At 37.5% G+C, this 12,843-nt stretch overlaps 1 protein-coding gene across 1 annotated transcript in view; it reads right to left on the reverse strand.

The window, feature by feature from the left end:
- LOC138692968 (uncharacterized) overlaps window positions 1–12,843 on the reverse strand; it is a 195,046-nt gene that overhangs the window by 9,675 nt on the left and 172,528 nt on the right. Inside the window, exons 7-10 of the mRNA XM_069816438.1 lie at window positions 8,644–8,915; window positions 7,651–7,896; window positions 4,278–4,442; window positions 712–910 (exon numbers count right to left, since the gene is read on the reverse strand). Coding sequence (XP_069672539.1) covers window positions 712–910; window positions 4,278–4,442; window positions 7,651–7,896; window positions 8,644–8,915 — 882 coding nt within the window. The remainder of the gene's footprint in view (window positions 1–711; window positions 911–4,277; window positions 4,443–7,650; window positions 7,897–8,643; window positions 8,916–12,843) is intronic.

Below are 12,843 nucleotides of genomic sequence, written 5' to 3' on the forward strand. Positions count from 1 at the left end.
TATCATATTATATTATGTGGTAAATCAAATATAGAATAATTATTAATTAACAATAATAACTGTATATCGAAGTTTTTCATACTATTTTATTTATAACTTCATGTTACTGTTTTGGTACGTTCCATTAAACGTTTGTCATAAACGCAGAAAATAAAGCCTTATTTTTACCATGTGAGCAAAACATATGTTATCTTATCTATCGCCTTTCATACAAGATAAGACATGTCGGTGAGATGACCGTGTACTGTGCTTCTATTTATTACGAGCGTATCATGACCGACCGTATTTCACTCGAGGGTGCGACATTTGACCGAGTTCAAGCGAGCGATTTAACTCCAATGCAGCACTCTGGTTTGGTACATATTTAATTATATTAAATATAGCCCCCTTGGAGTCAGTAAGTATGCAAATGTACTCCCTCTTGTGGGTACTCACCTTGTCGTGGTGAGGAGGCTTAAACTTGTTGTTTAAGCTAACAAGTAATAAAGAGGTACCCACATGAGCTGCATTTACACCAACACTGCTTATGATACATGGAGTCTCTCAGTGTAAAATTCCTCAGAGGTAAAATAGTCCCTCATTCGGGTCTCCGGGTAGGGACTGCACTGAGAGATGCCAAGAATCGTACTAAAGTACTTATTTGGAAAATACTTTAACATTGATGAAAATTATAAAAAATATTAGTGAACTAGTTAGCATTCAACCACTTACTTCCTGTGCTTCAGGCTGCGTTTCCTCAGCTGTTGTAGGATGACTTGCTTGCTCACTGCCCTCCGCGTCAGGCTCAGTGGGGGCTGCTTGCGTTGTTGTGGAAGTAACTGGAGCTGCACCAGGTCTTGGGCGACCACCGATGTTAATTTTTGGTCCAGGTCGCAGAGGTCGAGGGCCACCACCGATATTTAGACGACCCCTAAAATTAAAGAGTTCCATAATACATGTACATCTCGCTGTTCATGTGAAGATTCGTGCTTCAAGCAGTTAGTGGAATATACACTATCTACCAAAAAGTAATTGGGCACTGTTTCTGCCCCTTTAAAACCTCGTGGTACCACCTCTTGTCGCTATAACAGCAGCCAGCCTGTCAGGCATGCTCTCAGTGGCGGCTCCTGCATATTTCTTAAGAGGAGGAAGGAGTTAACAGTACTAAATGACACCTTCTTGAATGAAACATGCTACAAATTAACCTACATGCATACATGTAAGACCAGGTAGTGTTGAGGTTAACCTTCCCTTCTGTATAGCAATAATCTGTTCTTGTAAATTGAGTTTCCTAAATTGTCCAAAATATATTATGTTTTCACTTCCATTCATTGTTGAATAATTGCGCAAATTAACAATTACAAGGAAATTCACAACCTCGTAGCATTTTTCGAGCACACTACAACATCACACGTGTTGGAAGAGACCAGCTACTAACTCGTAACCGGAACTGTTTTACGGAAATGGAAGTGGGAATGGGAAATAATCTGAGAAAAACGAGAACACTGCACCCACCCACGTGGTCTGTGTTGCCACATGTACATTTTACAAGTTCAGTATCACATGTTTTTGAAGAATGTCAGTTCTTGTAAAGTCGTACTACCATTATTGTTCAAAGCTGCCGGTGGCCGATTAATTTTTTATGTTAAAAATGATGTAATTTGGAGTACCTACTTTCAGTTTCAAATATATTTGTACAAAACTGACAACTTGGCTGTTGCCCTGTCTAGTAAACAATGAATAGAAGTGAATTTCAGGGGCCAACTACGTAGAACTACTTCCTCTTTGTTTTACATAAACCCGACTTTAACTTTCAAGTATCCACGAAAGTTTCAAACCATGAATAGTAGCCTATATAAAGTGCAATGAATAATATTTTTGATTTATAATAAAAAAAAAAAATTACATGGTGTCTTTCATAGCGTTGCTTTAAAACTGTTTTTGTTATGTCTCCTCCTAGATGTGTTATAGTCTGGTTGAATGAAGCATCGTTAGATGGCAGCGGTAGCGAGCTTGCTGCAAGACCAGTCGGTTTCTATTTCCCGCCCATGACTGATTCAGAGGAGGATCTCCTCCCTCTCCGTTCATTTACTTGCTTTTTAAACTCTGCTTCTTTCTCTGGCCGCTAGTGCGCTGTTGTCTATGTGTGTTAACTGCAGTAAAGGAGGAATGGATTGACTTTCCTCCACACAAAGAATCTCGCATCTTTCTCACAGTTTTCTACAGCACATGAGCGCGCGTCGTTTAAAACTCGATCAAGCGAGTTTTTCTTATAGCTGTGAACTTAAAAAATTATCGAATCTTCCTCGAATTTCAAAGCACATATTTTATTTGGTATTTACTTTCAAAAGAAGAAAAATGTGAGGAGGACGTTCCTTCCCTCCCCCAAGCAACCGCGACTGCATGCTCTCTACTAGTTTGTATAAGATATCCACTGGAATGCGGCGCCATTCCTCTTGCAACATGGCACTCGGACAGTGGAAGTTGGCCGCATCTCCCAAGATCTCAATCGGCGGTCAAATTCGTCCCAAAGGTGCTCAATGGGATTGAGATCAGGACTCTGTGCGGCCAGAGAAAGAAGCATACCACTGCACATAGTAGTCGCTGAAACATGGGGCCAACTTCCATTGTCCAACTGAGTGCCATGTTGCAAGAGGAATGGCGACGCATTCCAGTGGATATCTTACACAAACTAGTGGAGAGCATGCCTGACAGGGTGGCTGCTGTTACAGCAACAAGAGGTGGTACCACGAGGTTCTAAAGGGGCAAAAACTGTGCCCAATTACTTTTTGGTAGATAGTGTATATTCAGTTCAGTTGCAGTTAATGCAAACAAAGTTGCAGCTGTTCATTCCAAAGAAATAACTGAGCAAGACATTGTTGTTTGTTTAGTCAACTGTTCGAAGACAGTTCTGAACTTCATAAGTGACACCAGTAAGGCATCACTCATGAGGAAACTCAGCCAGGAGATAATGGGGGCAGGTTGGCCAATTCCTTTTCCCCTACATTGCATATATTGCTGACTAGCTACCTAAAGCGCTAACAGACTTCAGATGTACCGGTATATAAACAATTGAGGCATTGACATGGGAAAGGTTGTAACTGCCAAAAATTCGAATTTTTAGGTTTTTCATTGAGAAGGTAGTAAATGGCCATGCCAATGGCACAGAGAAGGTAGTATGTCCGTATGTAATGAAACGAAGTTGGAAACGTAGTCACTAGATGTTGTAAGCTGTTGGCGTGGAGAAGGTAGTAACTCCTTTTACAACATCAGAGTGTCTCTAGACAAATATGGGCTGATAACTGTGCAGGGCAGAATAAGAATCGGATGATTCTAATGGTCCTGATTTACATTATTGCCAAGAAACATTTTGATTCAGTGGACTTGATATTCCTGGTTTCAGAACATTCCTACATGCCATGTGATAGGGAATTTGACATCATAGAGAAAAGAAAAAAAAAAGATGCAAGACCATGGTTCCAGAAGAGGTAAGGCCTAATAATGTAATAATGATGAAGGATGAGGATTTCTTCGACTTTTCTGCAGAATGTGAGAAGTTTTTGAATACAACTCCTATCAAAATCAGCACCCTCAACTGGATTAGACTCTCAAGAGCTGATTTTCCTCTAATAAAAACAAGACAGTCATTTAATAACCTTGAAATGTGGACAGAGCACAGGATTTTTAAGAAAAGACAGTCATTAACGTCAATCACTAACTTGCAGTGCTTGCAACGCCTTGAAAGAAGACCAGTCGTCCCTGATGCCAAAAAGAGAGACTTGTTATCTATGTTAGACTTCCTCGATGAAAAGTATCATGCATTTTACCGAAAAATTTGTGCATAATGTATAAATAACGTTAATTCTCAGTTTGGCTAAGGAGTGATTTCAATGTTGTATTTTCATAAAATAGGATTTCACAGATAAATCTGTGCCAGACTTTTCAAATTTCATATGTAACACAAACATGAGTGTATCCCTTTTATTTAAAGCAGTTTCTGTAATAATATAAGTGAGAAAGTGTTCATAAATTTGTTTTTTGCTTCCCCTGAAAAATTTTGTTTTTGGCAGTTACTACCTTTCCCATGTCAGCGCCTCAATTGTTCTTCCTCTGACATATATCGTTAAGTGAGATGTACTGCCTGATAATAGATGTATACATATCAGCCAGAACCGCAATCAGAGAGCAAGACATTAGGTTATATTAACTGTTAACTAAATTGGTGCCAGTAGTTTTATTATAGGGCAAAATGTTAAATATATGTTAGAAGTAAAACAGAAACGATCAATTTAGCATACCTTCCTGCTGCCGTTCTTGGCGTGGAAGCAGGAGGCTGGGGTGAATCAGCAGCTGTAGATGGGACACTGTGGTCATCTGGACTAGTACTGTCTCCGTGTGAATCTTCAGTTGATGGCGCTGGTGTTGTGGGTCTAGTAACCCCACCGCGACGCCTCAGGTTGTACCTTTAACATTACAATATAATGAAAATAGAATGCTTCATGATATGTACAGAATAATTATTTCTATTTCAATAAATTTCTGAATGGAAGAACCACAATCATGTTCTAAAGGAAATGATAGTTAACAGAAAGGAGCACTGGATAAGAAGTTACAGGGGATTAAAAATATTCTGATAATTATATGAATACTGTACATCTTCGTTTTATTATTATTTTTTCATCAGAAATATTATTTTTTAAATTATTTAATATATCTATTGTATTTGATTTATGGTTATTAAGGCTATGATTGAAGTTTTCTACATCTTGATTACACAACTTTTAACATTGTATCACTTCGTAATATGTATGATAAGAACTTTCTTGTGTTAAATTTTAACGTACTTTGTTAACATGCTTCGACCTATTTTCGGTCATCTTCGGAACTGGTCGTAGTTGGTCTTGACCAGTTCCGAAGATGGCCGAAAATAGGTCGAAACATGTTAACAAAGTACGTTAAAATTTAACACAAGAAAGTTCTTATCATACATATTCTGAAGTTTTCTTTTGTAAGACAGTATCCAGCTATAATGTGAAGATAACGCTAATTGGTTAGTAGATCATACAACATTCAACAGATGGCAGCATGTGTGGCATGTGCAGCATCTGGAAGACTTCTTGAACTTCGTGTTATGCTAAAAATGTTAGAGTTTATCATCAATTGTGCTGGTATCTTGAACAAAACCATATTCATGTTAAAACATATTTATATATTCTCACAGAAGCTAGTTTGAAACAAAAGAATTAAGCATCACATACGTCATGTTTAATACTAGTAGTCAGAAAATTGTTAAATTGCAGAAATGAATGTAGAAGAAATCTGTAGAGACTAGAAAAAACTGTGGTGTAGTACATGAGTTGATCTTTTTTCGTTATAGAATAGTCAGTCATCAACATGATCGTCGTCTTCATCATCATCATCATATGCATTTGAGTATGAATCCTGGTCCTAGTCATGATTATAGCTTTGTACCTGTACAAGACATCAAAGTATTTTTTTATGTCCGATTATTTTTATGGCATGCTCAGAAAATTTAAGGCATACTAGAGTGATGGAGCATGCTCTAAGTTGGCGCCTATGCTGTGATTGCTTGTATTGCAGCAGGAAGACTGCATTTTGAAGTAAATTTGTTTTGAATAATAGCTATTTCAGGGCATTCTTGCTGTTTGCAGTTCATAGTATTTAGCGCAGATTCGGTTGGAATTATTAATGGATGAAACATACATTATACAGGAATATGTTACATGATAGATGAGCTTGAAATGGGTCCAAAAACTGTCAAGAGTTGAGTTCAGAAACAAGAAAGAAGGGAAGAGAAAGAATATCGGCTGTCAAAACAATTAGAGGGGTGGTTGTCGTGTATGAAAGCTTATTCTGGAGTTCTTAAAATATTGAAGGAAGAGCGCCGGAAATATGTACCTATAGATACTAAGGCCGTGTCTCAAAGCTACATTTTCAGCTGAAGTGAACTAGATTGTTGACTAAATAACCGGATGTGACGTCAGAAGTTATGATCCAAAGCTACATAGTGCATAGCAATCAAGTCCGTAGTAGCTAGTAAACGAAAATGCTTGCTTGATTGATGGCTTGTTCACTAAACAAACATGGATACCTCATCAGCAATTGGGGTTATGAAATCTGAAAATGCTTTGGAAGTGAAATAATGTAAATATAATGTAGAATAACACGTTAACTATGAACACTGTCATTGTTAGTACCTTCTGTACAATGTGTTAAACATTATTATAATATATTAAGCCCTCATCTTTTCCGCATAATTCGTAATGAAACTGCATGAGGAAACTGCCTTCTTAATTTAGTGCTGCACCATGATGTCATGGGTTTTAGAAAAATAATCTATGAAGAGGGCCATGTTTGAAGCATACATGTCCAAAGCTCCCTAGTGCGTAGTTTACAAGTCACCTAGTTGCTAGTCACTAGTGTGTAGTATGGACTTGAGCTTTGAGATACGACCTAAGTGCAGAAAAGTTTGTTAACATGGATGCCATTTTGCCATGCTATAGCCTTACGCCTGAGTGAACTAAAAACTGAAGCCAGAAAGCTAACTATGTGAGCATTCACAATTAGCTATTGTGAATGCTTATATTTAAATACATTTATTTTAACATTATTTCCGTTCTCGTTCTCGTTGTCGTTTCCGTTCCCGGTTTATTGTAAACCAGCCTTTACATGTGGGCGAGGATTTCAGTACCTGTAGATAATTTTATAATTTGTTAATATTCATATTTGTGACATTAATTTTTATCGTAGTACCTAACCAAAAAATTCTATAAATATAGGCCTATATTTCGATCCTAATGATGTAAAAATAAATTTCTAAATTATAGACATCAGCTCAAAGAATTTGAGTGACCACAAGGGTCCTGAATACAATAAACATGTACAATATAATGTGATGTGATACATTAAAGAAAAAAGAAAGTTAATTGTTTAAGGCAAATATAAGTGCATTAATTGAAATAGAGATGATGAAGTAATATTTGAAGAGAATCCTTGATAATATTTATAAGAATAGACATTACATAATCAAAAGGAATGTGAAGTTCCTTAAGATAATTCCATGTCAATTTTGTAATTGAACCTCTACTGCCAAACAGCAAACCAATGACAGACCATTGTTTAAGAGGGACGTTGTACTTTTGAGAAAGATACTGCAGACAAGGTTCATATATAGACTGCTTCTCAATATTAACTTCGGTGGCCTGATTTAGATTTCTTTCGAAACGGATAGTAGGGTCAAGAACAAGAGCCCGTTTTAAGCGTTCGTTGATAGCAATAATGTCTGCCCGTCTGAAAGAACCGTCTGATGATACACAATGTACTTCCTCATGAATCTCCCAATTTAAAGTTTTTAACGATATCGCCAAAGCATGTCGTACACGATAATGTCTAGCATTGATCAGCAGCTCGTCTTTGGGGCATTGTCCAAGCACGTGTCCAAGTGTTTCAAGCTCGCTACAGTCTGGATGACGGCAGCGGGTTGTGCTTAGAGTTCTGCCCGGTATTGCGCGAACCGCCGAAATATTGCTTGACATTTTTAAAGCATTGGTCCATTCTGAGGAAGATAGGCCCTTTCGATTGCCTACCCATGAGTTAGCCTTGGGGAGATCACTATAAACAATACTTCTAAGCCATACTGTAATAGGGTACCTGTCAGCAAACACAGGCCTGGGCGCAGGTGTCCCTGAAGCTGTTGAGCCTGATTCAGGTGTTGCAGCTGTTGTGGTGGTCACCCTTGTGGTTCTTGAGGCTCCAAATCTTGTTCTGGAGAAACCATTACTCTTTGGGGCTGTTGAAGAAACTTCTTTGCTCTCTTCTTTCACAGCTTCTTCTTCTACTGGTTTAGATGTTGTCTTGTGGGGATGTCCACGTCGTCCAAATGACCCAACTGGAGCTCTATTACATTACAATAATTTGTATTTATCAGCTTTATGACTACATCATAACTAAGAAAAGACAACTTTTAAAATTATGTTTTTGTAGGGAAAAATTTATTACAACTAGACTGAGATAATAATTTAGTATAATGGATTTCTGAAAAGTAGATTACAGGCAAATGAAATTGAATTTTCTAATGTATGTGTCAGAAAGCAGATGAATATTTAGACATGTAAGAGATGTAGCTTCTAGACGCAAAATACGCCCAATCTAAGATGAATTAAATTATGGTGTTATTATTATTATTATTATTATTATTATTATCATTATTATTATTATTATTATTATTATTATTATTATTATTATTATTATTATTATTATTATTATTATTATTATTATTATTATATAGAATGTTAGTTGGGAGGCCGGAGGGAAAAAGACTTTTGGGGAGGCCAAGACATAGAAGGGAAGATAATATTAAAATGGATTTGAGGGAGGTGGGATATGATGACAGAGACTGGATTAATCTTGCTCAGGATAGGGACCGATGGCGGGCTTATGTGAGGGCGGCAATGAACCTCCGGGTTCCTTAAAAGTAAGTAAGTAAGTAATTTAAAATTGATGGTATGCTTTTCAACGCTATTTTATTCGCTATGCCAGTGGATCAGCTGAAGTAGATGACTATGTGCCAAATGGTACAAATCTAATTGTGATAAACCGATATCTTTCTCTTTACTGTTTCGTTATCTATGTACTTTTTAGTACCTGTTGCTTCCAAACCGTGCTTTGGCCTTGGTGCTGGTTTCCACAGGTGCAGCTTCAGTTGTAGTGGATGGGGTCTGTCCAGAGCGGAATCGGTTCTGGTTAGTACGCTGGTGGGTTCCTCCTCTGTTCTTATATCTATTTCTACCAGTTGCTTGTGTCGTGGGAGCTTCTGTGGTAGTTGTTGTGGTTGTTGGTGGCTCTGTGGTTGTTGTAGTTGTTGTAGTAGTAGTTGTAGTTGTGGTTGTTGTGACTGCAACAGTAGTGCTGATACCCTGAAATAAAGAAAGATACTTCTTGCATATTCTCTTTAAAATATAACAACTATTGGTCCAGGCCCACTTTAACTCTAGTTCCAAATTTTTGTGTCTTGATGTAGATTAATCTTTTAATGTAATGTAATCATCAGACTCCACTTAACCTAAGTCAATATCTACTTGTGTATTATCTAACTTAGACTCTCATAGTAATATTCTCTATAAGTTTGAAGTATAAAGATCCTATTCTTACCATTAGCAATTAACGTTTATGATAACCTCTACTGGCAATTTGAATTTAATATCACACAGTGACGTACGTAGAATTTTGTGAAGGGAGGGGGTCAATATTAAAAATGTTTGCAATGATTGGTATTTAAAATTTTGTGTATTATTATTATTATTATTATTATTATTATTATTATTATTATGTTATGGTATATTTATTAATATTATTATACCTATATTATACATATTATATTTATATTAAAAATATAAACTGTCAAATATTATTATTATTATTATTATTATTATTATTATTATTATTATTATTATTATTATTATTATTATTTTATGGTATATTTATTAATATTATTATACCTATTTATATTAAAAATATGAACTGTGAAATGCACAAAACATTAAACGAACATTTTACAATTAAGTCAGAACTCAAACTAATAGACAGGTGAATACTGCTATTAAAATGAATTTAAAATCGACAATGCACAATATTTAATATTTGCACTGCAAAACTGTCAAAACAATCTTTCCAATATGTTTCACAACAAGTTAAATTTTATACTATGTCACATTTTATTACAAAGTCGGTATTTGGCAGTAGGTAGCATTGTTATAGTCAAACATGCCGTAGCAACAAGCACAGGGAGTATAATATTGAAGGAGAAGAAGGAGGACTATGCCTTATGTCGATGTAGATTTTGTTACTCTCACAATGAAAAATTAGAGGAAGCAAAACAATTATGGATAAAAAAATATTCATATCTAAATATGTATTTTTTTTTTAAGTTCAGGGGTGGGGTTCAAATCCGATAACTCCCTCTTTGCATACGCCCCTGATATCATGTATTGTTTACAAATCACATTAGAACTTATAGCCTACTTTAACCTTTTCTTCGAATTCCATCTTAACTATAAATAAGAATTGTTCAAACTTTTTAAAACCACTAACATTGGGGGAACTACATAGTTTTCTATAAGCTGAATACTTTAGGATCCTCTTATAGATCCTTTATTTTTTTTTTTTGGACATACCGATACTATGTGGAGTAGTGGTCAGCGTGTCTGAGTGCGAAACCAGGTGGCCCTCGATCGAATCCTGGTTAGGACAAGTTGCCTGGTTGAGGTTTTTTTCCAAGGTTTTCCCTTAACCCAGTAACAACAAATGCTGGGTAATTTTCGGCAGCAGACTCTGGGTTTATTTCGCCATCATCATCAACTTCATCTTCATCCTGCTTACTTCCATACTCATATGGGGCAAACAGAATCCGACCAAATGGGTGCCCCACCTCAGTATAGAATTTTTTATCGTAATTTTTTTTACTTGGTTATTTAACTACGCTGTATTAACTAGGACTATTTCGTCATATAGTATCGATGGAATTGGTGATAGCGAGATAAATTTGGAAATATGAGGCCGAGGATTCGCCATCGAATACCTGACATTCGCCTTACGGTTGGGGAAAACCTCGGAAAAACCCCAACTAGGTAATCAGCCCAAGCGGGAATCGAACCCACGCCCAGCTCTGGATTGGCAGGCAAGCGCCTTAGCCGACTGAGCTACGCTGGTGTGTTCTTTATCACAATCGTCAAATAATAGTAGGCAGAGGCGCAAATGATTACACGTCAATATGTGCGGCATTAGCAAAAAACGACTACTAACGGGAGGGATTACGCTGTGGAACGGAGCGCGTATGAAATGCAAGGCAGACGTGATAAGCTACCGGCGAATGTCGCGCGAGCAGCGGAGTGGAGTCCTGCAGTACAATGATCTCCCTGTACCACTACCACCACATTTTCTGGAGCCTACATATTGTTGTAAGTCATTTGTAAGTCTTGGCTGTGATTTGGAAATGTAGAAGAAAAATTTAAGTGAAATATGAAAGTGAATGTGTATGAAAATCAGGAATAATTAAGGACAATGGAATGGAATTTCGAGAGGATAGGGCACTGCGACCTTTCAAGATTTCTTTTTTCTCTGTTGTACGGAGGAGGGACCCGAAGACTTGCAGTGCAGCCTGAGGCGTAAGGCTGGTTCACAATAAACCGGAAACGGAAACGACAACGAGAACGGAAATATTGTTAAAATAAATACATTTAAATGTGAAATTCACAATTAACTTTCACGTTTCCGTTCCCTGGCTCCGGCAAGCTTCTCAGTAATTGTGAATGTTCACATTTAAATACATTTATTTTAACAATATTTTCCGTTCTCGTTCCTGTTTCCGTTCCTGGTTTATTGTGAACCAGCCATTATTGTGCTTACCATTCCTATTCTGTGAATGATTGGGTAGCCGAACAGCTACGCTCTTGTACAAGTATAGCACGCCACACCGTGAACTTAACCTGGACTATGGTATGGATGATGATGATATGTGAATTAATGATAGCGAAATGAGTCCGAGGTCCAACTACGAAAGTTACCCAGTAATTCTTCTTCAATTGGTAGAGGGAACCCTCAAACAGGTAACTTGTCTCAACCAGGATTTGAACCCGGGCCCGCTGGTTTCACGGTCAGACGCGCTAACCGTTACTCTACAGCAGTGGACTTTTAAGATCTACTGCGTTAACCCTCAAGCTAGGCGCATTCCCAAAACCTCATCGGCTGACTGCACTAAGGTTCGCCTCCAGATGTAGGCCTTCCCAGGTTTCGAGCAGGCATCCCCACTCCCTAGGCCAGCCCCCTCCGTGTGTCGCCAGCCGGCGTTCGGGGATGATGGCAGGATAGAGAAATGTTGTAGATGCATAATATCGTATTGGGAAACGGGAAACCTCGAGTCAAGGAAAACTTCTATTACCGGTAGCGTTTTTTTCGTAGAACAACAAATTTAACGACTTTTAGCCTGGAATATCCAAATGTAATACATTATATCCGTTAAGAATTTCAAATGTGCCTTCCATTAATAAACATTAATATTATTAACTTTAATATTGTTAGCTTTTATTTCTTGCATATGATTAACGTGATCTACAAACTCCAGATGCTGGAGAAATGTAATGTCCACACCTGTGGAGTAACGGTTAGCACGTCTGGCCGCGAAACCAGGAGGCCCGGGTTCTACTCCCGGTCGGGACAAGTTACCTGGTTGAGGTTTTTTCCGGAGTTTTCCTCAACTCAATATGACTAAATTCTGGGTAACTAACGGTGCTGGACCCCGGACTCATTTCACCGGCATTATCATCTTCATCTCATTCAGACGCTAAATAACCTAAGATGTTGATAAAGCGTCGTAAAATAACCTACTAAAAAAATGTAATTTGATAATCATCTGTAGCCACTACTTTAGGACCAGTGGCATCTTTTAGATTGAAGAGTGTCAGACCGCGTATATACCGGTAGTTCATGCTCTTATTAATCTTATCGCTGAACGAACTCTATCGGTATAATATAATAGTAATTGAATTGTTTCCGTATTAGCTGTGATGGAAGAACGAAGTGTGTTTGAATTTTGGTTGATTTTCAATCGCGGCTATCGTGTTATTTTTGTATAAATGTAACTTTGTGGTAAAGTGAAGTGTTGGCGATTAAATATTTAATGTAAACGAACTGTGGATTTATTTAAAATTATACGTAATTGTGGACATTTTGAAGGGGACAGCTACTGTAAACATTAGCTACTTCAGTGGGCTTTCACATTTCCGTCTCCAGCGTAATCCAATGTAAAGCTGAAACTTCGTGCACACTGTGCTGACGTTGGACAAAAAG

Source organism: Periplaneta americana, chromosome 1 (genome assembly GCF_040183065.1).
Source record: "Periplaneta americana isolate PAMFEO1 chromosome 1, P.americana_PAMFEO1_priV1, whole genome shotgun sequence".
Taxonomy (NCBI): Eukaryota; Metazoa; Arthropoda; class Insecta; order Blattodea; family Blattidae; genus Periplaneta; species Periplaneta americana.